Source organism: Solanum dulcamara, chromosome 12, assembly GCF_947179165.1.
Source record: "Solanum dulcamara chromosome 12, daSolDulc1.2, whole genome shotgun sequence".
Lineage (NCBI taxonomy): Eukaryota > Viridiplantae > Streptophyta > Magnoliopsida > Solanales > Solanaceae > Solanum > Solanum dulcamara.
In genome coordinates, this window is record NC_077248.1 from 27,715,383 (window position 1) to 27,743,368 (window position 27,986).

At 40.0% G+C, this 27,986-nt stretch overlaps 1 protein-coding gene across 6 annotated transcripts; it reads left to right on the forward strand.

Annotated features, from left to right (window-relative positions):
- Positions 1-27,656, forward strand: LOC129877778 (uncharacterized). Of its 6 annotated transcripts, none has more exons than XM_055953311.1 (6): positions 1-220; positions 723-786; positions 880-1,470; positions 1,677-1,736; positions 1,841-2,265; positions 27,448-27,656. In XM_055953311.1, exons 3-5 carry the CDS (start codon positions 898-900, stop codon positions 2,216-2,218), a joined length of 1,011 nt encoding a protein of 336 aa, XP_055809286.1. In that variant the 5' UTR covers positions 1-220; positions 723-786; positions 880-897; the 3' UTR covers positions 2,219-2,265; positions 27,448-27,656. The 6 variants fall into 6 exon arrangements, with proteins under 6 accessions (XP_055809286.1, XP_055809287.1, XP_055809288.1 ...); XM_055953312.1 differs by lacking the exon at positions 27,448-27,656 and adding an exon at positions 2,987-3,318; XM_055953313.1 differs by lacking the exon at positions 27,448-27,656 and adding an exon at positions 2,584-2,968.
- Positions 27,657-27,986: the final 330 nt, after the last annotated feature.

The window sequence follows — 27,986 nt, forward strand, 5'->3', positions numbered from 1 at the left end:
TATTGCATTATTGTAAAGCCTCTACCCCGAAAAATGAAGGCTCTGTTTTGGCAGTGTTGACTGACACTATAAATACCACGTCTTCTTCACAGCTAGGAATTAGGGTTCATAATGTCAATGCCAGTAGATATCTTTTGCTTCTAAACCTAGACAAATTCTGAAAAGTACTCATCTGAAACATTCTCTCAATTTCAAAATCCGCAGATATCGCGCGCATTAGGTATTCTTCCAAGCACATTTACGAATTTGGATGAATGAATTCGCATCTCTTCTCAATTGAATGAATTTATTGTAAATTTCCTCATGCATTTCTCATTTTCTTAATATATTAGCCGATTTTTGCTCACACAGTAAAGCTTTTTAGCGGGAGCTTAAAAGAGAACTGATTCGAGGTTTTGAACATATTCATTTGATATTCTATCTCGTTGATTATTAGTTAATGTGCTTGTGATCACAGCAGAAATTCAAGGAATATTCTACGGTAACGGTAATCATTAGAAACCGCTTAAACTCTGAAACTGTTCATCACATACATTTTCTGAATTTCAATCTCCTCAGAAATCACGCGCATATGGTGTTTGTATACAGAGTCCAGAGCACAATCACGAACCTTTATTAACGAACTCAGATCTTACTGAGGTTCTCTTTCTTATTGATTGTATATTGTACATTTTCGATGAATTTATCATTCTCATGTAAATTTATTTTTTTGAATTTGCAAGTACATCATTTGTCCAACAGGAAAGTTTGGAAATTTGGAGGTAGCTCAAACTCAAATTCAAAATCGTAAGTCAGAGGATCGAATTTTAGTGTAAAGATGTTTAAATAATATTCAATTTTAATTAGGGAGATTTTTGTTTTGATGCATTGTGATTGCAGAAGAATTTGAAGAACGTCATGGAATTTTTTTACGGAAGCAGTAATGATATGCAAGCTTACAAAGTCCATTCCTTCGACGGCAATGTTTCGCCGATCAACGCTCAGAACTTCATAGGACGAGGCCGTTTCTATCCTGGATCAAAAACTCCTACCCTCGATCCTTACGTTTCTTCAGAAAGTACAGGTAGTTCTTCCAATATAGTCTCTCCGCTAGCCAGATACCTTTGTCCTCGCTCGCCGCTGCCATTTACTAGCGATTCTCCGAAGCACCGTTCTTTGGTCAATACTAGCAGCGGAAGCAGAAGCGGTTCCGGCGGCGGAGTTTCCCGTTCGCCTCTAGCGTCACTAGAAAACATCGAGATTCCCCTGATGTTCAGAACTCCGGTGAAGGTCGAAGAGGATGTGGTAGTCATGGACGGTATTCTCGTTGAGCCGAAACATGGTCCGAGAGCTAAATTGTCACCGTCGACATCAGATTCAGGTGGACGGTTGTCTTCGTCGACATCGGGAAAAGACAATAGCTTTCATAAATCGGAAACTTGTCGGTGGTGGGAAGATTCCGGCAGTTGCCGCTTTGGTTCCAAATGCCGGGTCTCTCTCTTCTTTTTCTTCTCTCCTTTCAAAGAAATATGATCCAAATGCTTGTGAAATATTCGTGCAGTCATGTACGGTTGAGATCAACTTTCTAGTTGACAGTGATCTCAACCACAATTTTTCGCATTAGTCAACTTCACCAAAATCCAAAACTCTTACCATTTCTAAATATTTTAGTATTTATTATTGCTTCAATTAAACAGTTTGTACACGGGAAAGAAGATTTACGCCCAACTGCTTTCGCCAACAGAAATTCATCTGAGGTATTAACAATTGAATGGAATGTATTTACTGCTGATTTTTTTTAGTGATGATAATGCATCCATTAAAATTCATGGTGATCACCTTCACATGGTTATGTTTGTAGGCACTGCTCTGCAGATCATACAGTTCTGGATCATCTTCGTATGGACCAAGGGGACGATCTGTTCATCACCAGGTCCACTCAACCGCGCCTCCAACAGAAGCAGCAGAAATGTCCACCCCAACTACTACTACTACTCTTAAAGTGTTTACTAAAGACAAAGAGCCCTCAAGCAGCGACAGTAGCACCACTTCCACCTCCACCGGTACTATCTCTGGCACTGACTGGTGTCCCCTGGATGATAATATCGAGGTCACCTTGCCTTCTTCTGGTGAAAATTGTGCTTCCAGGGAAGATGTTGATGCTCATATACAGACTGTTCTCTATGGCCCTTCTGGAAGGAAGAGATTGCCGGTATTCATTGACTTTGCTGAGGAGTAGATATTCCATATTAACGAGTCAGTTCAAGCCATCAATTCTCAATAAAGGTAATCAAGAGCTGTTAGTTACTTCGTTGTGTTCAAAAAGGGTTTAGGTGCTTTTGTTGTGTTGCAGATTTGACATCCTGAAAGTACTATCATAACCAAGACAATACTCTCAAATAATATCTAGTATATGAATGGACAACTGGGCATTATATCATACAACATAGAATTGCTGATAGTATAATGTCTGGGACATGGAATAAAACAGGAAACATATCATAATTGATCGAACATGCAGGGGTCTTGTTTTTGAATTGCTTTCCTGAATATTGAGCTTTTGTATCTAAGATCAAGTTAATTAACATCACCTGCCTATTTCAGCAGATAGTCCCTGAATACTCTGAGACTGCTTAATTAAGGCGATTAAGTTCAAGATTTATAAAACCAATTAAGTGAGATGTTTTGTTTTAGAAAAACAAATGAAGCTGGGTTTGTTTTTCAAAACATCCATCAACTGAGAGATAGGTGCTAAATTTTCTTCGATCCTTGCCTTGTCAAGATTGTATTTAGGTAATCCTCTGCAATTGTACAGTTTCTTTTGTTGTGCTAGTATATTTCATTTAACATTGTAAAACAAGTGAAGAGGGAGAAACTTCCTGGAAAACCACTAGGCTCAAATTGGTAATATGTAATTCAAATTGTGGCATCTTGACCATTAAGGAAGTACTAGGATATAAATTCATATTCAAATTGTGATATCTTGACTATTGAATTGACTTTGCAGAAACTTATTGTGCTAATATTTGAAGCCAGTATAAGTTCACAACATGTAGCTTTGAATTCGTAAACTCTGTTGATAATAAAATCAATTTCTATGGGTTTAGTAGCTCAAGTGCGTAGGTTTACAAAGAATTGCTGGTCGTCCTTACGGTGTTTTTAGCTATAAAACAGTCCTGAAGGGTTGGCGTTTATGGGAAAAAGAGGTTCAGAGATCTGCCTTTTATTGGACAAAATATCCAAAACTAAACAGAACGCATTTGTCTGTGTTATTACTGTAATGTAGTTTATTAGCAGTAATACTTATTCTTAATGTGATGCTTCCCAAATTCTTTTCGATGTTAGCCTTGGTTTCAGTCATGCATTTAAATTTCGCCTCTTGTGGGTAGCAAGTTCTCGTATCCTTTTAAGGAATATCCATTCTCACCTGTTTAAACAGCTCCTCGATAAATCTAAATCTCCGCACAACTACCTTAAATTTAAATGATTTAGCAGATGAACACCATAATTTATTTTTTGAGTTAATTGTTAAAAATCTCCTTAAATTTGACACACTTTACTAAATACACACCTAAACTATGAAAAGTCTTAATTATCCCTCAAGCATGGATTCTTGAAATAATTTACTCCCTAAATTATGAGAAATCTTAATTACCCGCTCAAATATGAATTTTTGGAATTATTTACCCCCCCCCCCCACCCCCTAATAAGCCACATGATTAAAAAAAAATATTTTGTTTCAATTTATATAACTCGTTTTCCTTTTTAGTCAATTCTAAAAAGGAATGATATAGAGCCCGTTTGGATGGGCTTAAAAAAGTAGCTTTTATGTATGAAATGCTTTTAGAACTTTGAAGTGTTGAAAGTTATTTTTATAAATAAGCAGTTGAGTGTTTGGATAAAAGTGCTTATGATGTGAATTTTAGGGTTAAAAGAATAAAAAAAAGTAGTTTGAGAATTTAGTTAAAATATAAGGGATATAAAAGTAATTTTCATGGTCAAAGAAAATGACTTTAAGCACTTTGGGAAAAAAAGTTAGGAATCCTAACTTTTCATTTTTGACTGACTTTAAGAATTTTATGGCTTAAAGTCAGCATTAGGCAAACACGTCCAAAAGCTAAAAAGGGGCTTTAAGTTGGTTTTGACCAACTTAAAGCCAATCCAAACAGGCTCATATTATATTTAGTAAAAAATTTAACTTAAATTTTTTTATTTTATCCCTAATGAAATAATTATTGTCACACAAATATTTATGATTTATTTTAGAGCACATTTTTTTAAACTTCATTTCAAGTCAAACTATATTTTATAAATAGGAACGAAAATTAATTTTTTACTAAATATACAAATTTATCATTTCTTTAAGAATTGTTTAAAACAGAAAGTGAGTCATATAAATTGGACATGGTAACTTTTTGTGCCTTGTGACATATTATGGGTAAATAGTATCAAAAATTTATGTTTGAGGGGGTAATTAAGATTTCTCATTGTTTAGGGGGTAAATAGTTCCAAAAGTGCATGTTTAATGAGTTAATTAAAACTTTTCATAGTTTAGATGTACATTTAATAAAATGTGTCAAGTTTTAGGGGGCTTTTAACTATTAACTCTTTACTTTTTAGGCTAACATTAAGGTGAAGGAGATTGGATGGGGTCACTCATATGGGTCAATATGGATCTATATTAATTAAAAAATAATATATATAAATATATATTTAATATATTAATTAAAAGGAAAGAGATATTGAAAAATTGTGTATTTAGAATTATAAAAGGTTTCTCTTTTAGAGAAACAATATAACTTTTCCTAAGAACCGGAAAAAAAAACGCAATTTTTTTCTTCCTTCTCCTTCTTCTTCTCCAATTCCTTCTCTTCTTCTTCTCCAATTCCTATAAAGTCCAAGTGAAAATTCTTGTGAAGATTTTTCTACGAAAAGCGAACAACTATAATAGGTATGCAATTATAGACTGTGGTTTTATATGGTATAGTTCATTTTAGTATGTGATTATACTTTCTAGCTAGTGAAATAATATTCAATGATCTTACAAACTAGGTGTTTGATTAAATTTTTCATTTGTATCAGAGCTGCATTGTTTATTTGTTTCCTGATCTAGATAAATACCGAGACGAAGTCCCTGTTTAGCGTTTATTTTTTTTTCTCTTGCTGCAATTTTTGTTGTTGTTTTGGCGTGATAGCCGAATACTAAGGCATGTCATTTTGCACTTTTTATGTTTGAATTCTTATTAAATTCAAACTAAAAAGAGAGTGAGTTTAAAGTTTTTTTTCCTAATAGGATATGCTTATTTTTTAAGGATTTTTTTCTCCATTTTTTATCATTGGCACATAAACTAAAGTTCTTTTTAATAAACAAAAAGGTCAAGATTTATGGCACTTTAATTTGTTGTGCATCAATTCTTGAAATTTGTTTTTCAAAAGTTTTTTTTCATAAAAAAAATGGAGGAGAGACGCACTTGGGGAGACCAAAATCTCACCCAGTTAGCATTTGTCATCACAACACTCTGTCATGCTTCAGTTGAAAATCCAAATCGGATCTGTACCGTGATGACATAATAGAATTTTAAAGTGATATGTCTTCTTGAATCTATTTTCCATATGGATATATTTTTCATTCATTAGATTTTTTTTTAAAAAAGGACTTGAATCATTAAATGGGTCTCATAATTTGGATTCGGTGTGCTGGTGTGATGATTTGTGTTTCTTAGAATTAAAGGCATCTAATCTCATAAATTTTGAGAGCAGATTGATTTTCATTGTTGAACCCCATATAGGTTTTTTTATATAAATTATTGTATAATTCTTTTGTTATATGATTAATCTTAATCATTTTTTGTATGTGCTACAAAAAAATCATGATATTGATAACGATATCTAGACGAGTTTTCACAAGAAACAGAAAAATATGGTGAAAATTTTGATTGATAATTTGGTTAATCTCTAGCCAAAATTTGATGTTCAAGATGATCTTACAATATTTGTGAAACACATAACGAGAATTAACAAGTTAATTCAAGAAGTTGTGTGGGCTGGGAGTTTATTAACCGCGGAGAAGAAATATATTATTTTACGATCTGCATTGCCTGATGATTTTCAAATGAAATTACTTGAAAAATCATGGCATAAGTTACACCTCAAAGTGTCAAGATCTTACAAGCCATTGATCCAACATTTTATGGATAAGTGCACCACAAAGTTAAGAAGACTGTGTGTCATTCTCATTAGCTACCTATAAGAAATAAATTATCTATGGACTTGTATAAATTTTATTTATCTATTCATGTCCCCAAAGAAAAATAATTTTGATAATGTGTATTTAATTTGTATAATGATTGTTTATATGTGACATGACTTATATAAATTTATAATTTAATTATTATGTTAATTATTATTGTTGAGTGTTTCTTATGTACTATAGAATTTATGCTTATTCCATCGTGAATTTGTGTGATTTAAGATAAGTGTTCCTTAGATTATTAATTATGTTATATTTACAACATATTGGAATTCAAATGAGGATTGCGAACTTAGTGAACTTTCGATTCTGAACCCTATATGAAATAGATACTGACATAGTGAATTATTTTAAGAATTATTATGTATATTAATTTAGGCTGTAATTTGTACATCGTTGTCTCACGTAACTTTATACTTATGTAGATCAGTATTTCAACTGTAGGAGTAATATTGTTGCTGGACTTAACAAAGGTGATAAGCTTAACAGTAATAACTATAAAATATGGAGCATGAAAACTATACTCATACATTCCATGTACTGACGCATTTGGCCTGCATCATTTCATGATGCAGAGACAAGTACTAGAGATCATCAACCGGCGTACCGTTGAAGATCTACCCACTCCCAGCTAGTTGGTGAGTCCTCCTAGTTTCCAGAGGATGCCGAGATCTTCCTTATAACTTTATTTTATTTTCTTTATTTTGATTGTTGGTAGCAATAGACTTGTCATTGGCACCTCCTAGATTGTTGATAGAGGCTTCATAGACTAGAGTGTGGAAATGTTGTATTGTGCATTTTATCTAGTTTTATTCTATCTAGTTATTGATTTGATAGTTGTTGGCATTTGGCCCTATATTATGGATAGTATTCCTATGATTGAGTCTTCCGCTGGTAGAATGTGAATGAATGGAAGTGTGACTGGACCAGGTGGTTCACTTGGAGGCTAGAAATGACTTTCGAGTGCCGGTCACATCTAGGGTACCCTCCCGGGGCGTGACAAACATGGTATCAGAACCCAGAGTTCAAGAGTCCTAGGGAGTCTATGAAGCCGTGTCTAGTAGAGTCTTGCTTATGGGTGTGTTGTGCACCACACTTATAATCAAGAGGCTATAAGACATTAAGAATTATTTCACTTCTTTCATACTCTGAATTCGTGCGATAGAGTTAAACTTTATAAACTTCCTTTCTAATTCGTGCGTTTATACATTACAGATAATACCTCTTAAGCATACTGCTAGCCAGAGGAATGCTGATAACGTAAAGATGCCACAGTCAGAGGTACGCCCATAGAGGGCTAGAGGCCGACCGGGGAGGTATGCGGAGGCACCTCAAATGCCTACTACTCCACCTGCACCAACTTCGGAGGCAGATTTTCGAGGGGCGATTGCTATGCTCACTCAATTAGTGGCTGCCTGAAATGGTAACCAGAGTTCGCCAACTCTTAGCTCTAGTTCCCAAGAGCCGTCTGCTGCCACCAGAATTAGAGACTTTCTGAGAATGAATCCGCCGGCATTCACGGGGTCTAAGGTTGATGAAGACCCCCAAAATTTTATTGATGAGATGTGGAAAATCCTGAAAGCTATGCATGCTATAGAGATTGAGGGGGTTGAGTTGGTGTCTTACCAGCTCAAGGATGTGGAAAACATCTGGTATAACCAATGGGAACAAGGTAGAGGTGAGGATGCTGAACCTGCTATGTGGGATGAATTTGAGGGAGCCTTTATTGACCACTTCTTTCCTCGAGAATTGAGGAAAGCAAAAGTGGAGGAGTTTGTGAATCTGAAACAAGAAGGTATGACTGTTAAGGAGTACAGCCTGAAGTTCATCCAACTGTCCAGATATGCTCCAGAGATGATCCCAAATGTGAGGTCGAAGATGAGGAAATTTGTCTCCGGCTTAGGAAGACATGTGAAGAAGGAGTGCAAAGCGACATTGCTAATCTCCGACATGGATATTTCAAGATTAATGGTGTATGCTCAACAGGTGGAGGATGAGAAGAGGAAAGACAGGGAGGAGCATCTGAGCAAGAGGACAAAATAAGCGGGGCATGAGAATGAACCGAGGCAGAAAAAGAGCAACAGGTCCTTCTTCCAGAAAAGGCCTTCCAGTTATGCCTCATCGACTGCAAGTGCACCTATGCCGCAAAATAGGTATGATCGGCAGGGACAGAGTCATCAGAATGTCAGACCCCAGGGTTCTCAATCCCAGGCTAGCGTGGGTCAAGGTTTGAGAGGGAAGCCACCGTGCAACAAGTGTGGTAAGCTCCACTTCGGAGAGTGCAGAGCGGGAAGGGGTGGTGGTTATAAATGCGGCCAAATGTACCATTTTCAGAGGGAGTGTCCAACAGGGAGGAAAGAGACCAGTATTATACCACCGCACCATCTGCTAAAGGTAATCAGAGAGACACTACTTCAGGTTCGAGCGGAGGTACAAACCGTCTATATGCCATGGGTAGTCGCCAAGATCAGGAGGACTCTCCAAACGTCGTGATGGATATGATTCGAGTCTCTTCTCTTGACTGTTATGTTTTGATGGATCCGGGTGCCACCCTATCTTTTGTGACTCCTTACATGACAAGTAAATTTGATAGAATTCCTGAATGTCTTCATGAGCCTTTCTGCGTAGCTACTCCTGTCGGTTATTCTGTCTTAGATGAGAGAGTCTATAGAGATTGCACTATGTCAATTCATCACAGGGATACTGTCACGCCCTGGGAGGGTACCCTAGACATGACCGGCACTTGAAAGCCATTTCTGACCTTCAAGCGAACCACCTAACTCAATCATTCCGTCATTCAGTCATATATGCTCAAAGGAAGGCTCAATTATAACATGTTATTTACAATATGGGGGCCGAAGGCCAAACATGTTTAACTCAACAAAATAAGTATAATAGGACTCCTCAAAATAACAGTCCAACCTCCCCACACTCTAGTCTATGAAACCTCTATCAAAGTCTGGAAGGTGCCAATGACAAGTCCATGGCTACCAACAATCAAAATACAGAGACAAAATGAAACTATGCAAGGAGCTCAAGATCCTCTGGAAACTAGGAGGACTTACCAACAGGCTGGAAGTGTGTGTGGATCTTCAACGGAGCGCCGGCTGATGATCTCTAGTACCTGTCTCTGCATCATGAAACGATGCAGGCCAAATGGCGTCAGTACATCAAATGTACGAGTATGTAAAATGGACAGAAGAAACGAACATCAAGAAAACATCAATATCAACTCAGGATCTCAACTCATATATACATATATACATAACAACTCACTCAAGGGTCCTAAGTCTAACAAGAAGTGTTTTAGACCGGAACAAATCTCATGCCACTCAACTCAACTGACTCGGAGTACTAGCAAGACCTAAATGAGAGTTTCTCTTATCCGACAACCATCTCTTATGAGCCAGTGATAGTACAACAATCAGACGTTGTTGCCACGTTCGTCCATATCTTGCCAGGGCATGAACGCCTCCCTAATCATGGATTCCATCGATTAGTCAAGTCCTATCATTTCAGGAAAAATAAATGGGAAACATCCGACTTTAATGGTTCGATCCCATGAGAAGCATCCGACTTTAACGGTTCCATCCCTACCTATGTTGGCGGTGTAGTTCCTGGGGTCCGAGTACGGACTATACTCTCACCCACCTCGGTGCTCGATACTCCTCCCATAACTCTATGCTCATAAGACTCCCTCCAATCATCTCAAACAAGCCCTCACGGCTAGCTTCATGCGGGACATTGCCAACTCATCAACTCTATCCCCATTTCAACTCAATTAAGTCATAATGGCAAGTTTCATTTAGGACCTCGTCCACTCGTCAATTCTATCCTCCAATCAACTCAATCAAGCCTCATTTAGATAAGCATTTATAACATCTCCTCAAGACTCATCACAACTCTATGACTTTAGCTCAATAATTCGAGTAGAATAACACATTTAAGGAAATTGACTTATGCAACATAATTACATAGTTAAAGAGATCAACAAAACATATAATAAGTCCTCTCCATCAACTCACACTAACATGAAGGTTTTAGGAACTTTTTTTCTCAACAACATCAACACATATAGCATCAAATAAATAAAGGACAAAACTCATTCAAACATAAACCATACCAAGAAACTCCATTTTTCATGGACATCTAACCTCAAAGCAAGAGTAGGGCACATGGGTGAACTCAACCCATGTTTTGGATAGCCTTACATACCTTAGTGAAGACTTGAAAATACTTGAAGAAAACCTTGTTGTTGGGCCTTCAATGGGAACATGGAGTCTTGAAGCTCTTGGAACCCTTCTTATTGGAAATGGAGAAGAAGAAGAGAGAGAGAGAGAGGGACTCCTAGGGCTTTTCTAGAGAGAGAGTGGGGCTGCAAATTGTGATCCCAAAATGCCCAAGGATGATACATATATAACTTGGGTAAGTTCCCAAATTGCCCCATCTTAAAAGTTCTGAAAATAGGCTAAAATGCTCCTGGCTCGATAGTGGCGCGTCGCGCCAGGCCAATTACGCCTAAAAACCTGCACAACTTTTAGTGGCGCGCCGCGCCAGAGACCAAACTACTGAGGCATGTTTCTGGCGCGATAGTGGCGCATCGCGCCCTTACAGCGCCAAGGCCAGTTTTTTCTAGGTTCTGGAAATTTAGCCTGAAAAACCCTGCACAACTTTTAGTGGCGCGTTGCGCCAAGTACCAAACTACTGAGGTATGTTTCAGGCGCGATAGTGGCGCGTCGCGCCCTTACAGCACCAAGGCCATTTCCCCAGCAGTTGCAACCCAGGCCAAAAATGAAATTCCTTCCGTGCTAGTTTGTCTTAGGATCGTCATATCTTTTGATTCCAAACTCTAAAATGTATATTTTTGGTGGCGTTGGAAAGAAGACTCGACGACCTTTAATTCAATTAGTCGTGGGCCACCCAGATCGTCATATTTCAAAATATAGGGTCGTTAGAAGTCAACCCCTTATGCGAACTCCTTCTCAAACTTAGCCACGATGAATCTTTTGGATTTGATTTGGTCTTAGGGGTCCTTCATGACCCCACATCACCTCTAAAGCTGCTCAATTTCTCAAAACTCATCTTAACTCACGCAAATGCTCCACAATACTCGAGTTCGACCCTACCCGAATACAAGAAGTGTCCGAATCTTAGGAATTTTTTTTGAGAGGTATTACATTATCTCCCCCTTGGGATCATTCATCCTCGAATGACGAGTGACCAAGAATAGACTCGGGGTACAAATCACAATCAGAACTCAATCAATTAATCAATCAAATTCTCAAACAATTATCAATCAATACTCAAAATGCACAAATGAATTCAAGTCAAGGAAATGGGCATTACCTTCAACATCCTCATCGGTAGGCACGAATAGATATGGATATTTAGATTTCATGGCTTCCTCCGCTTCCCATGTGGCTTCCTCAACAAATTAGTTTCTCCAAAGGACCTTGACTGAGGCGATCTCTTTATTCCTCAATTTACAGATTTGGCGATCAAGAGTTTGGACCGAAACCTCTTCATAGGATAAGCTATCCTTAACTCCAATGCTATCAGTGGGGACTACCAACGAGGGATTGCCCAAGCACTTTTTCAACATCGAAACGTGGAATACCGGATGAATAGAGGCTAGCTCTGAGGGTAACTCCAACTCATAGGTAACACTCCCAATCCGCCTCAAAATATGGTAAGGACCAATATATCGAGGACTGAGCTTCCCTTTTCTTCCAAACCTCATGACACCCTTCATGGGTGACACTTTCAAATACACCCAATCACCCACCTCAAACTCTAAGTCTCTCCTCCTCACATCGGTGTAAGATTTTTGGCGGCTTTGGGCTGTCTTTAGCCTATCTTGGATAACTCTCACCTTCTCCATGGCTTGGTGAAAAAAGTCAGGCCCAATCAACTCAACCTCACCAACTTCAAACCTCTCAATGGGCGATCTACACCTCCTCCCATACAAGGCTTCATAAGGAGCCATTTGAATGCTTGCATGATAACTATTGTTATATGCAAACTCTATGAGAGGTAAGTGATCATCCCAATTTCCCTTGAAGTCAAGCACACATGCCCTCAACATATCTTCCAATGTCTGGATGGTGCGCTCTGCTTGGCCATCTGTCTGAGGATGAAAGGCCGTACTCAAGTTCACCTTCAAACCTAATCCCTTCTGAAAGGATTTCCAAGAATTGGGAAGTGAATTGGGCTCCTCTGTCTGAGATGATAGACAAAGGGACCCTATGCAATCTGATGATCTCCTGTATGTACAACTTTGCATAATCTTCTGCGGTGTCAGTAGTCTTAACCGCCAAGAAGTGAGCTGATTTCGTCATTCTATCCACAATCAGCCAAATGGAATCGTGTTGCTTTCGGGACCTCGGCAAGCCTGTAAAAAGTCCATGTTGATCATCTCCCACTTCCATTTCGGAATTTCTATGTTTTGGGCTAAACCACATGGCCTTTGATGCTCAACCTTCACCTGTTGGTAATTTGGACACTTGGAAACAAATTCCGCAATATCCCTCTTCATCCCACTCCACCAATAGATTTCCCTTAAGTCATGATACATTTTCGTGGAGCCTAGATGAATAGAGTATCTGGAACTATGCGCTTCGTCCATAATCCTCTCTCGAACATCATCGACATCAGGTACACACAATCCACTTTGGTACCTCAACACACCATCTCCCCCTTTGGTGAAAACCATCACCCCTTGTTTGTGAACAACTTCCTTCAACCGGAGGAGGACGGGATCCTGATCTTGTTTCTCCTTTACCTATGCTACAAGTGAGGATGTAGACCCATCCTGAACAGTAATTTCGCCTCCATTGTTCTCTTTCAGATGATCTCCCAATTGGGCTAATCTATGTACCTCCTTCGCCAATTCCCTCCTTCCCTCATCTACATGAGTAGTGCTACCCATAGACAATCTGCTAAGAGCATCAGCAACAACATTAGCTTTACCTGGATGGTAGAGGATGCTCATGTCGTAGTCCTTGAGTAGCTCGAGCCATCTCCTTTGCCTCAGGTTGAGTTCTTTCTGGCTTAAAACATATTGTAAGCTCTTGTGATCGGTGAATACGTCAACATGCACTCCATACAAGTAGTGGCGCCAGATTTTAAGCGTGAATACCACAGTTGTCAGCTCAAGGTCATGAGTTGGGTAATTCCTCTCATGAACCTTAAGATGTCTCAAAGCATAGGCTATCACCTTCCCTCTTTGCATCAACACACAACCCAAACCAATTCTGGATGCATCACAGTAGACCACAAAGCCCTCTGTCCCATCGGGCAAGGTCAGGACAGGAGCAGTGGTTAGCTTGGCCTTCAGTTTCTAGAAACTCTCCTCACAAGTATCGGACCATTGGAACTTAGCCTTCTTTTGAGTCAGCTTAGTCAATGGTGATGATATGGATGAAAATCCCTCTACAAACCTTCGATAATAGCCGGCCAAACCCAAGAAGCTTCTTATCTCTGTCGGGGATGTGGGTTTGGGCCAATTCTTCACTGCCTCAATTTTCTGAGCATCAACCTGAATACCATCTCCAGATACAACGTGGCCTAGGAAAGCCACTGATGCAAGCCAAAATTCATATTTGGAGAACTTTGCATACAATACCTGGTCTCTCAAGGTTTGTAAAACGACTCTAAGATGATAGGCGTGCTCTTCTTCATTCTTGGAGTAGACCAGAATATCATCTATGAATACAATCACAAACATATCAAGATATGGTTTAAACACCCGATTCATGAGATCCATGAAAGCTGCGGGGGAATTTGTCAACCCAAAGGACAAGACCAAAAATTCAAAGTGGCCATAACGAGTCCGAAAAGCAGTCTTCGAAATATCACATTCCCTCACCTTCAACTAATGGTAGCCGTATCTCAAGTCTATCTTTGAGAAACACGTGGCACCCTAAAGTTGATCAAATAAATCATCTATTCTGGGGAGAGGGTATTTATTCTTTACGGAGACCTTATTCAACTGCCTGTAGTCAATACACATTCTAAGGGACCCATCCTTCTTTTGCACAAATAGGACGGGAGCACCCCATGGTGAGGCGCTCGGCCTAATGAATTCCTTATCTAACAAGTCTTTCAACTGTTCTTTCAACTCCTTCAACTCGGCCGGAGCCATTCTATATGGAGGGATTGAGATAGGCTGGGTATCAGGAAGAACATCAATTCCGAAGTTGATCTCCCTATCAGGAGGGACTCCAAGAAGATCCTCGAGAAAAACGTCGGGAAACTCATTGACAATCGGGACTGACTCGAGAGATGGAGACTCAATATGGCCATCTTTCACTCGGATAATGTGATAGATACACCTTTTCGAGATTAGCTTCCTGGCCCTAAGGTAAGAAATAAACTTACCCTTAGGCATAATGGGACTACCCCTCCACTCTATGACAGCTTCGTTTGGGAATTTGAACCTAACAACCCGAGTCCTATAATCAATAGAGGCATAACAGACATAAAGTCAATCCATGCCAAGGATCACATTGAAATCAACCATGTCCAACTCAACCAAGTCAGCCAAGGTATCCCTGTGATGAATTGACACTGTACAATCTCTATAGACTCTCTCAGCTAAGACAGAATCACCCATAGGAGTGGCTACACTAAAAGGCTCAAGAAGACATTCAGGAATTTTATTGAATTTACTAGCCACGTAAGGAGTTACAAAGGATAGTGTGGCACCCGGATCCATCAACACATAACAATAAAGAGAAGAGACTCGAAACATACCCGTCACGATGTTTAGAGAGTTCTCTTGATCTTAGTGACTACCAATGGCATATAAAAGATTTGTACCTCCGCTGGTGCCGGAAGTAGTGCCCCTCTGATTGCCCCTAGACGATGGTGCGGTGGTAGAATGCTGGGCTTTGTTTCCCCCTGTTGGACACTCCCTCTGAAAATGATCCATTTGGCCGCATTTATAACAACCAACCCTTCCCGCTCTGCATTCTCCTAAGTAGAGCCTACCACACTTGCCGCATGGTGGCTTCCCTCTCGAGCCTTGACTTACACTGGTATGGGATTGAGAACCCTGGGGTCTGAGATTTTGGCAACTCTGTCCCTGCCGATCATATCTGTTCTGCGGCATAGGTGCACTGGCGGTGGATGAGGCATAGTTGGAAGGCCTCTTCTGGAAGAAGGACCTGCTGCCCTTGATTTGCTTTTGTTCATTCTCATGGCCCGCTGATTTTACCTTCTTGCTCAGATGCTCCTCTCTGTCTTTCCTCTTCTCATCTCTACCTGTTGAGCATACACCATTAACCTGGAAATATCCATATCCGAGATCAATAATGCTGCTTTGCATTCCCTCTTTACATGCCTCCCTAATCCGGAGACGAACTTTCTCATCTTTGACCTCACATCTGGGATCATTTCTAGAGCATACCTGGACAGCTGGATGAACTTCAGGCCATACTCTTTAACAGTCATACCCTCTTATTTCAGATTCATAAATTCCTCCACTTTCGCTTCCCTTAATTCTCGAGGAAAGAAGTGGTCAAGAAAGGTTCCCTCAAATTCATCCCACCTAGCAGGTTCAGCATCCTCACCCCTACCTTGCTCCCATTGGTTATACTAGATGTTTGCCACATTCTTGAGTTGATAAGACACCAACTCAACCCCCTCAACCTCCGTAGCATGCATAGCTTTCAGGATTTTCCACATCTCATCAATAAAATTTTGGGGGTCTTCATCAACCTTAGAACCCGTGAATGCTGGCGGATTCATTCTCAGAAAGTCTCTAATTCTAGTGACAGCAGACTGCTCTTGGGAACTAGAGCTAAGAGTAGGCGAACTCTGGTTACCATTCCGGGCAGCCATTAATTGCGTGAGTATTGCAATCGCCCCTCAAAATTCTGCCTCTGATGTAGTTGCAGGCAGAGTAGCAGGCACTTGAGGCACCTCCGCATACCTCGCAGGTCGGCCTCTAGCCGTTGCTGGACGTACCTCTGATTGGGTATCTCGGCGTTATCAACGTTTCTCTGGCTAGCCGTACATTTAGGAGGCATTATCTGTAACGTATAAACGCACGAATTAGAAAGGAGTTTTATAGAGTTTAACTCTATCGCACGAATTCCAGAGTATGAAAGAAGTGAAACAATTCCTAATGTCCTATAGCCTCCTGCTTATAAGTGTGGTGCACAGCACACCCATAAGCAAAACTCTACTAGACACGGCTTCATAGACTCCCTAGGACACTTGAACTCTGGGCTCTGATACCATGTTTGTCATGTTTCGGGAAGGTACCCTAGACGCGATCGGCACTTGAAAACCATTTCTGACCTTCAAGCGAACCACCTAACTCAATCATTCCGTCATTCAGTCATATATGTTCAAAGGAAGGCTCAATTATAACATGTTATTTACAATATGGGGGCCGAAGGCCAAACATGTTTAACTCAACAAAATAAGTATAATAGGACTCCTCAAAATAATAGTCCAACCTCCCCACACTCTAGTCTATGAAACCTCTATCAAAGTCTAGAAGGTGCCAATGATAAGTCCATGGCTACCAACAATCAAAATACAGAGATAAAACGAAACTATGCAAAGAGATCAAGATCCTCCGAAAACTAGGAGGACTCACCAACTGGCTGGAAGTGTATGTGGATCTTCAACGGAGCGCCGGCTGATGATCTCTAGTACCTGTCTCTGCATCATGAAACGATGCAGGCCAAATGGCGTCAGTACATCAAATGTACGAGTATGTAAAATGGACAGAAGAAACGAACATCAAGAAAACATCAATATCAACTCAGGATCTCAACTCATATATACATATATACATAACAACTCACTCAAGGGTCCTAAGTCTAACAAGAAGTGTTTTAGACCGGAACAAATCTCATGCCACTCAACTCAACTGACTCGGAGTACTAGCAAGACCTAAATGGGAGTTTCTCTTATCCGATAACCATCACTTATGAGCCAGTGATAGTACAACAATCAGACGTTGTTGCCATATTCGTCCATATCTTGCCAGGGCATGAACGCCTCCCTAATCATGGATTCCATCGATTAGTCAAGTCCTATTATTTCAGGACAAATAAATGGGAAACATCCGACTTTAATGGTTTGATCCCATGAGAAGCATCCGACTTTAACGGTTCCATCCCTACCTATGTTGGCGGCGTAGTTTCGGGGTTTGAGTACGGACTATACTCTCGCTCGCCTCGATGCTCGATTCTCCTCCCATGACTCTATGCTCATAAGACTCCCTCCAATCATCTCAAACAAGCCCTCACGGCTAGTTTCATGTGGGACATTGCCAACTCATCAACTCTATCCTCATTTCAACTCAATTAAGTCATAATGGCAAGTTCCATTTAGGTCCTCGTCCACTCGTCAATTCTATCCTCCAATCAACTCAATCAAGCCTCATTTAGATAAGCATTTATGACATCTCCTCAAGACTCATCACAACTCTATGACTTTAGCTCAACAATTTAAGTAGAATAACACATTTAAGGAAATTGACTTATGCAACATAATTACATGGTTAAAGAGATCAACAAAACATATTAATAAGTCCTCTCCATCAACTCACACTAACATGAAGGTTTTAGGAACTTCTTAGCTCAACAACATCAACACATATAGCATCAAATAAATAGGGGACAAAACTCATTCAAACATAAACATACCAAGAAACTCCATTTTTCATGGACATCTAACCTCAAAGCAAGAGTAGGGCACATGGGTGAACTCAACCCATGTTTTGGATAGCCTTACATACCTTAGTGAAGACTTGAAGAAAACCTTGCTGTTGGGCCTTCAATGGGAACTTGGAGTCTTGAAGCTCTTGGAACTCTTCTTGTTGGAAATGGAGAAGAAGAAGAAGAAGAGAGAGAGAGACTCCTAGGGCTTTTATAGAGAGAGAGTGGGGCTGCAAATTGTGATCAGCTCCTATTTTCATAGATACACCATCTGAATCAAATCATATTGATATTGTTGGTTCGAGTGGGAGTAACTTACCAATCTAAAGCAATTTTTTTATCTTTACCTCGATGAATAAGTCATGCAGAAATACCCCGTCGTCGATTTGAGATCAAAGGGAAAGAATTTTGTAATAACCTGTAACTTAAAGTACGTCTACGACTCCTAAATGCCGATGCATTGGTGTGATTTTGAGAGAATATTATTGCAAATGGTTATGAATACCAAGTAATCCTTATATTAAGTCATTTAAAATGTTACACCACAGTTATAGGCCAAAAAGATCATTAAAAATGTTCAAGTTTAAAGGTTCATGTTGGATGAATATTTTAAATGATCTAATTTATCATCTAACTTTGAACGAGTATATCTCCTAATATATAATAAGTTAGAGTTTATACAACCTATCAAATGAAAGGTATTTGAGTCTAGTTTCTAGCAAAATAAATCGCTCATCAATACAACTTCGGAGTAAAAATTTATGGGCATTCTATTACAGATACGTGCACTGCCCAATCATTGCGGATCATGTGGCACTTTAAGAAAGTTATGTTTTTATATTGAAACTTAGATTTCATTTCATATATTCCTAAAACTCTAAGTTTTTGTTCCTAAGAGTTTTTTTCATCCTTTCTTCATAATATATTAAGGGTTCTGTAACACCCCCCAAAATATTTCCCTAAGATTCAGACCTTTTTTGTATACGTGTAGGGTCGAACTCGATTAGTGTGAAGTGTATGCATGAGTTAGGATGTGTTCCCAAGTAATTAAAGAGTGTTAGGGGTGATGTGGGATCATAAAGGATCCCTAAAACCAAGCTAAGTCCAAAAGGATTCGTCTTGGGTAAGTTGTTGAGGGAGTTTATATAAGGGTCGACTTCTAACGGCCATATCATTTGAAATATGATGATCTGGGTAGCCCACAATCTATTAAATTAAAGGTCGTCGAGTCTTCTTTCCAACGCCACCAAGAATGTAATTTTTAGAGTTCGGAGTCAAAAGATATGACAGTCTTAAGACGGACAGGTACTGCAGGAATTTCAGGCCTGGATGACAACTGCTGGAAACCTGGGCTTGGCCCCGTAGTGGCGCGACGTGCCACTATCGCATCAGGAACAAGCCTCAGTAGTTTGGTCCCTAAGAGATATGCAGGGGTTTTAAGCCTATTTTCCAAAACCCAGAAAATATGGACTTGGCGCTGTAAGGGCGCGACGTGCCACTATCGCGCCACAAAATGGCCTCAGTAGTTTGGTCCCTAGCGCGATGCGCCACTATTGGGTTGCAGGGGTTTTAAGCCTATTCGACTTGGCGCTACAGTGGCGCGATGCGCCACTATCGCGCCAAGAGTGTTTTGGCTTATTTTCCAGATTTTGGAGAAAGGGCAATTTGGGTATTTCCCCAAATTATGTATACACAACGTTAGAACATTTTGGGATCATTTTCAGTCCCTCTCTCTCTCTCTAAAAGACCTAACATTTCACTCTCTTCTTCTTCTCCAAATCCTTCTCCAATAAAGAGTGCCTTCAAGAGCTTCAAGATTTCAAGTTTCCCATCGAAGATCCAACAACAAGGTTTCTTCAAAATCTAGTCCAAGGTATGTAAGGCGATTCAAAACATAGGTTGAGTCCACCCATGTGCCCTATACTTTCTTTGAGGTTAAATGTTCACAAGAGTAGAGTTTCTTGATAGGCTTATATCCAAATGAGTCTTGTCATCTATTAATTTGATTCTTGTTATGTTGATGTTGTTGAGTCAAGAAATTTCTAAAAATGAGCCTTCATGTGAGTATGAGTTGATAGAGATGAGTTGTTAAACATACTTTATTGATTTTCTTAACCATGTTAATTTTGATAAATATGTTAATTTTCTTGATATATTATTCATCTTGAATTATTGATTTAGAACCTTGGACTTGTGATGAGTCCTAAGGATGTGATAAATGAGAAGAGGAATGGTTGAATATGTTGGTAGGTTGTTATAAATGCTTATCTAATGTACACTTGATTGAGTTGAATTGAGGATAGAGTTGATGAGTTGACAAGGTTCTAAATGAGACTAGCCGTGATGATTTGTCTGAGTTGATTGGATGGAGTTTTATGAGCATGGAGTCATGGAAGGAGTATCGAGCATCGAATTGGGTAAGAGTATTGTCCATACACGAACCCCATAAACTACGCCGCCAACGTAGGGAGGGATGGAACCGTTAAAGTCGGATGCTTCCCATGGGATCGAAGCGTTAAAGTCGGATGTTTTCCATATTATTATCCTGAAATGATAGGACTTGACTGATTGATGGAATCCATGATTGGTGACTCGTTCATACACTGGCAAGGTATGAACGGACGTGGCAACAACGTCGGCTTGTTATACTATCACTAGCTCATAAGTGATGGTTGTCGAATAAGAGAAACTCCTATATAGGTCTTGATAGTATTCTGAGTCGGATTGAGTTGAATGATATATGATTGGTCCCGTTTAAACCATATTCTTGTTTAGACTTAGGACACTGGATTGAGTTGTTATTTCTCTTGAGTTGAGATTCCGAGTTGATTTGATTCTTCCTTGACGTTTGTTTCATTCGGCCATTTTACATACTCGTACATTCCATGTACTGTTGCATTTGGCCTGCATTGTTTCATGATGCAGATATAGGTATTAGAGATCATCAACCGGCGCACCGTTGAAGATCTACCCACTCCCAGCTAGTTGGTGCGTCCTCCTAGTTTCCGAAGGATGCCGAGATCTTCCTTACAGCTTTATTTTGTTTTCTTTATTTTGATTGTTGGTAGCCATAGACTTGTCATTGGCACCTCCTAGATTGTTGATAGAGGCTTCATAGACTAGAGTGTAGAAATGTTGGATTGTGCATTTTATCTAGTTTTATTCTATCTAGTTATTGATTTGATAGTTGTTGGCATTTGGCCCTATATTATGGATAGTATTCCTATGATTGAGTCTTCCGCTGGTAGAATGTGAATGAATGGAAGTGTGACTGGACCAGGTGATTTGCTTGGAGGCTAGAAATGACTTTCTAGTGTCGGTCACGTCTAGGGTACCCTCCTAGGGCGTGACAAACATGGTATCAGAACCCAGAGTTCAAGAGTCCTAGGGAGTCTATGAAGCCTTGTCTAGTAGAGTCTTGCTTATGGGTGTGTTGTGCACCACACTTATAATCAAGAGGCTATAAGACATTAAGAATTGTTTCACTTCTTTCATACTCTGAATTCGTGCGATAGAGTTAAACTCTATAAACTTCCTTTCTAATTCGTGCGTTTATACATTACAGATAATGCCTCCTAAGCATACTGCTAGCCAGAGGAATTCTGATAACGCAAAGATGCCATAGTCAGAGGTACGCCCATTGAGGGTTAGAGGCCGACCGAGGAGGTATGCGGAGGAACCTCGAATGCCTACTACTCCACTTGCACCAACTTCGGAGGCAGATTTTTGAGGGGCGATTGCTATGCTCACTCAATTAGTAGCTGCCCAAAATGGTAACTAGAGTTCGCCAACTCTTAGCTCTAGTTCCCAAGAGTCGTCTGCTGCCACCAGAATTAGAGACTTTCTGAGAATGAATTCGCCGGCATTCACAGGGTCTAAGGTTGATGAAGACCCCTAAAATTTTATTGATGAGATGTGGAAAATCCTGAAAGCTATGCATGCTACGGAGATTGAGGGGGTTGAGTTGGTGTCTTACCAGCTTAAGGATGTGGAAAACATCTGGTATAACCAATAGGAACAAGGTAGAGGTGAGGATGCTGAACCTGCTCTGTGGGATGAATTTGAGGGAGCCTTTCTTGACCACTTCTTTCCTCGAGAATTGAGGGAAGCAAAAGTGGAGGAGTTTGTGAATCTAAAACAAGAAGGTATGACTGTTAAAGAGTATAGCCTGAAGTTCATCCAACTATCCAGATATGCTTCAGAGATGATCCCAGATGTGAGGTCGAAGATGAGGAAATTTGTCTCCGGCTTGGGAAGACATGTGAAGAAGGAGTGCAAAGCGGCATTGCTAATCTCCAACATGGATATTTCAAAATTAATGGTGTATGCTCAACAGGTGGAGGATGAGAAGAGGAAAGACAGGGAGGAGCATCTGAGCAAGAGGACAAAATAAGCGGGGCATGAGAATGAACCGAGGCAGAAAAAGAGCAACAGGTCCTTCTTCTAGAAAAGGCCTTCCAGTTATGCCTCATCGACTGCAAGTGCACCTATGCCGCAGAATAGGTATGATCGGCAGGGACAGAGTCATCAGAATGTCAGACCCCAGGGTTCTCAATCCCAGGCTAGCGTGGGTCAAGGTTTGAGAGGGAAGCCACCGTGCAGCAAGTGTGGTAAGCTCCACTTCGGAGAGTGCAGAGCGGGAAGGGGTGGTGGTTATAAATGCGGCCAAATGAACCATTTTCAGAGGGAGTGTCCAATAGGGAGGAAAGATCCCAGTATTGTACCACCGAACCACCTGCTAGAGGTAATCAGAGAGGCACTACTTTAGGTTCAAGCAGAGGTACAAACCGTCTATATGCCATGGGTAGTCGCCAAGATCAGGAGGACTCTCCAAACATCATGATGGGTATGATTCGAGTCTCTTCTCTTGACTGTTATATTTTGATGGATCCGGGTGCCACCCTATCTTTTGTGACTCCTTACGTGGCAAGTAAATTTATAGAATTCTCGAATGTCTTTGTGAGCCTTTCTGCATAGCTACTCCTGTCGGTGATTCTGTCTTAGCTGAGAGAGTCTATAGAGATTGCACTGTGTTAATTCATCACAGGGATACTGTCACACCCCGGGAAGGTACCCTAGACGCGATCGGCACTTGAAAACCATTTCTGACCTTCAAGCGAACCACCTAACTCAATCATTCCGTCATTCAGTCATATATGTTCAAAGGAAGGCTCAATTATAACATGTTATTTACAATATGGGGGCCGAAGGCCAAACATGTTTAACTCAACAAAATAAGTATAATAGGACTCCTCAAAATAATAGTCCAACCTCCCCACACTCTAGTCTATGAAACCTCTATCAAAGTCTAGAAGGTGCCAATGATAAGTCCATGGCTACCAACAATCAAAATACAGAGATAAAACGAAACTATGCAAAGAGATCAAGATCCTCCGAAAACTAGGAGGACTCACCAACTGGCTGGAAGTGTATGTGGATCTTTAACGAAGTGCCGGTTGATGATTTCTAGTACCTATCTCTGCATCATGAAACGATGCAGGCCAAATGACGTCAGTATATCAAATGTACGAGTATGTAAAATGGCCAGAAGAAACGAACATCAAGAAAACATCAATATCAACTCAGGATCTCAACTCATATATACATATATACATAAACACTCACTCAAGGGTCCTAAGTCTAACAAGAAGTGTTTTAGACCGGAACAAATCTCATGCCACTCAACTCAACTGACTCGGAGTACTAGCAAGACCAAAATGGGAGTTTTTCTTATCCGATAACCATCACTTATGAGCCAGTGATAGTACAACAATCAGACGTTATTGCCACGTCCGTCCATACCTTGCCAGGGCATGAACGCCTCCCTAATCATGGATTCCATCGATTAGTCAAGTCCTATCATTTCAGGACAAATAAATGGGAAACATCTGACTTTAACGGTTCGATCCTATGGGAAGCATCCGACTTTAACGGTTCCATCCCTATCTACGTTGGCGGCGTAGTTCCTAGGGTTCGAGTATGGACTATACTCTCACCCACCTCGATTCTCGATACTCCTCCCATTATTCTATGCTCATAAAACTCCCTCCAATCATCTCAAACAATCCCTCACGGCTAGCTTCATGTGGGACATTGCCAACTCATCAACTCTATCCTCATTTTAACTCAACTAAGTCATAATGGCAAGTTTCATTTAGGACCTCGTCCACTCGTCAATTCTATCCTCCAATCAACTCAATCAAGCCTTATTTAGATAAGCATTTATAACATCTCCTCAAGACTCATCACAACTCTATGACTTTAGCTCAATAATTTTAGTAGAATAACACATTTAAGGAAATTGACTTATGCAACATAATTACATGGTTAAAGAGATCAACAAAACATATTAATAAGTCCTCTCCATCAACTCACACTAACATGAAGGTTTTAGGAACTTCTTAGCTCAACAACATCAACACATATAGCATCAAATAAATAGGGGACAAAACTCATTCAAACATAAACATACCAAGAAACTCCATTTTTCATGGACATCTACCCTCAAAGCAAGAGTAGGGCACATGGGTGAACTCAACTCATGTTTTGGATAGCCTTACATACCTTAGTGAAGACTTGAAGAAAACCTTGTTGTTGGGCCTTCAATGGAAACTTGGAGTCTTGAAGCTCTTGGAACTCTTCTTGTTGGAAATGGAGAAGAAGAAGAAGAGAGAGAGAGAGACTCCTAGGGCTTTTCTAGAGAGAGAGTGGGGCTGCAAAATTTGATCCCTAAATGCCCAAGGATGATACATATATAACTTGGGTAAGTTCCCAAATTGCCCCTTCTTAAAAGTTTTGAAAATAGGCTAAAATGCTCTTGACGCGATAATGGCGCGTCGCGCCAGTGCAGCGCCTGGCCGATTACGCCTAAAAACCTGCACAACTTTTAGTGGTGCGCCATGCCAGAGACCAAACTATTGAGGCATGTTTCTAGCGCGATAGTGGCGCGTCGCGCCCTTACAGCGCCAAGGCCAGTTTTTTTTAGGTTCTGGAAATTTGGCCTAAAAAACCCTGCACAACTTTTAGTGGCGCGTTGCGCCAAGGACCAAACTACTGAGGCATGTTTCAGGCGCGATAGTGGCGCGTCGCGCCCTTACAGCGCCAAGGCCATTTCCCCAACAGTTGCAACCCAGGCCAAAAATGAAATTCCTGCCGTGCTAGTTCGTCTTAGGATCGTCATATCTTTTGATTCCAAACTCCAAAATGTACATTCTTGGTGGTGTTGGAAAGAAAACTCGATGAACTTTAATTCAATAAGTCGTGGGCCATCCAGATCGTCATATTTCAAAAGATAGGGTCGTTAGAAGTCAACTCCTTATGTGAACTCCTCCTCAAACTTAGCCACGATGAATCTTTTGGATTTGATTTGGTCCTAGGGGTCCTTCATGACCCCACATTACCTCTAAAGTTGCTCAATTTCTCAAAACTCATCTTAACTCATGCAAATGCTCCACAATACTCGAGTTCGACCCTACCCGAATACAAGAAGGGTCCGAATCTTAGGGAAACATTTTGAGGGGTGTTACAGATACCTTGACTGACTTAGTTAAGATAGACATGGTTGATTTTGATGTGATCCTTGGCATGGTGTTTCGAAACTATGAGCTTATAAGGAAATTTGACGTTGTTTGATAAAAAACTCACGGAATGGTGTTTCGAAACTATGAGTTTGAGTTTATATGTATAATTTAAATGATTAAGGGACTGGTTCTTCATGAAGTATGGATTGGGGAGTAATATTAACCTCATAGGTAAGTCATGATCCCACTTGGAGAGTTGATAAAGAGAAGGGTGTGGCGATATGCCATTTATCTATCGTAATTATTGAGATTGTCGCTTATGAACTATTATTGTGTTTTTTTCCTTGTTGTGCTTCTTGATTAGCTTCTTATAGTACTATATATGATGTTATCTTATAGAACTCAGCAAGGGAATTTGACGACACGACGCAAGATAGTACGTCCTTGAGTAAAGTATGTAAAGCTAAAACCTCTTTAGCCATTAAGGCACGATCCAGAGTCGCATGTTCCTAATATAAATGTCATATGAAATTACATGATGAAGCATTCCTATTTTGCAAATCTTCCCATGTTGGATGTCTAAACCGATAAAGTTATAGTTTTCTTTTTCTAGTCAGAAAATCCATATGTTTCCGTCCCCATATGTGTCTTTAGTTGAAACTCCTAAAAGTTACATGGTACATGTGTATCATAAAGTTTAAAAAAACAATTGGCCAAAGATTATTCATATGTGTATAAATCACATAAATATACAACTCTCAAGCTAAAGAAAATAATCAACAAGTGTTTCATGAGTTACTTATAACAAGCCTTTACATGCAAGTTGAGGTGATAGCCTACTCTGCAGCATGGGGTGGGTATTTTTAGGTCTACTACCTGCGTTGCTATTCTGTGCATAGAATTCAAATAGAGTTAATTGAAACTTCCCATCGTGGATTCACCTGACTTATAAAAGCCTACGAACAGACCATACCGGATACCGAGGGCATAACTTGATAGACCTCGTTATCCAGACTATGAAATTTCACTCATGGTCATGATAGTGGGCTACAGATGCAATATAGGGTTCACAGATCGCAAACAGTAGGCTATCATGTGACTCCCTTATGGTTAGTTTTATAAAGATCCACAAAGTTATATAACGATATAAAGATATAACTTAGGCAAATTATATGAATCTTATATATATATATATAAATGAATAAGACATGTAGCACTAGATGAGGACCCTTGAGATGGCCACAGTTCCAGTGTTGGATTATGTCGCTTGAATATATATGCTCAGATTTATCTATCTTGATATTTGATTCATTTGAGTATTCTTACATGTCTACTTGTTATTCAGTCTGCTTTACATACCAGTACATATTTTATATGTGCTGGCATCCCTATTTTTGTGGCACTATATTTCCATCGATGCAGGCTCAGGTATTCAGGATAGCAGACATTTCCAGTAGAGTAGAGACTTCTAGTTTAGCAGTGATAATTTCACCTCTACTTGGAGCTATTAGATATCTAGAGCCTATATTTTTCTATATATGTACATATGTTAGAATGGGTATGTCAGGGCCCTGTCCCGACCAAATATCAAATTCTTAGATGCACTCTTTAGAGGCTTCTTAGACTTAGTTTTGTTTAAGTTAAAGTAGCCCATTGAGCCCTTTTGTCATCTATGTTTAGTGTGTGTCTTGGTATATGTTCCGCTGCTTATGCGTCTACAACTTTAGTATGAGTTAATACATATATTAGTAGGTACTCGGATAAGTCCTCGATGTCCGCCCCTTTGTAGTTAGGGGCGCGACAAAACTTGGTATCAAAGCAGAAGGTTAAAGTGTCTCAGGGAGTCTACGAAGCCGTGTCTAGTAGGACCTTTCTTGTAAATTTTTTGCGCGCCATATTTATAATTTAGGGACTACACGGTTATTTAGGAATTTGATCTTCTTTCATAATCTAGATCGTGTGATAGAGTTAAGGCATAGAAAGTAAATTCTGACTTATATTCTCTTTATTTGTGTTACAGATCATGTCTATTACAAACAAGAATAAAGTAGGCCTGAGGGCCACAGCTAGTACTACTCAGGAGGCGACTATTTCATAACAGTCTCAACTATTAGGTGATCAAAACCAGCACTCAGAAGAGCTTTACATGTCCTATACTTCCAGGTCCTCAGATTTTCAAGACAAAAAGGTCTCTGTGAGTTTCTACACCTCCACTAGTGTCAACAATAGTTCATGTACCACCTATACCACCTAAAGGTGCCTCCGAGAAAGATCTTTGAGGGGAAGTATAGTTGCTCACTTAGTTGGTAGCTGCTCAGGTCTAATGAAAAAATACAGTTACACCTAGAATTGTCCGATGAGAGGAAGCTGGATCTAGAGTATGTGATTTTCTCCATATAAATCCCCAGTGTTCACTTGATCTAGTGTAACAGAGGTCCCACACCAGTTTATAGATAAGATCAACAAAATTTTTAGGGTCATACATATCTCAAAGACTGAGGCAGTTGAATTGGCCTCCTATCAGCTGAAAGATATCGTCATCGCATGGCCAGTGCAGCC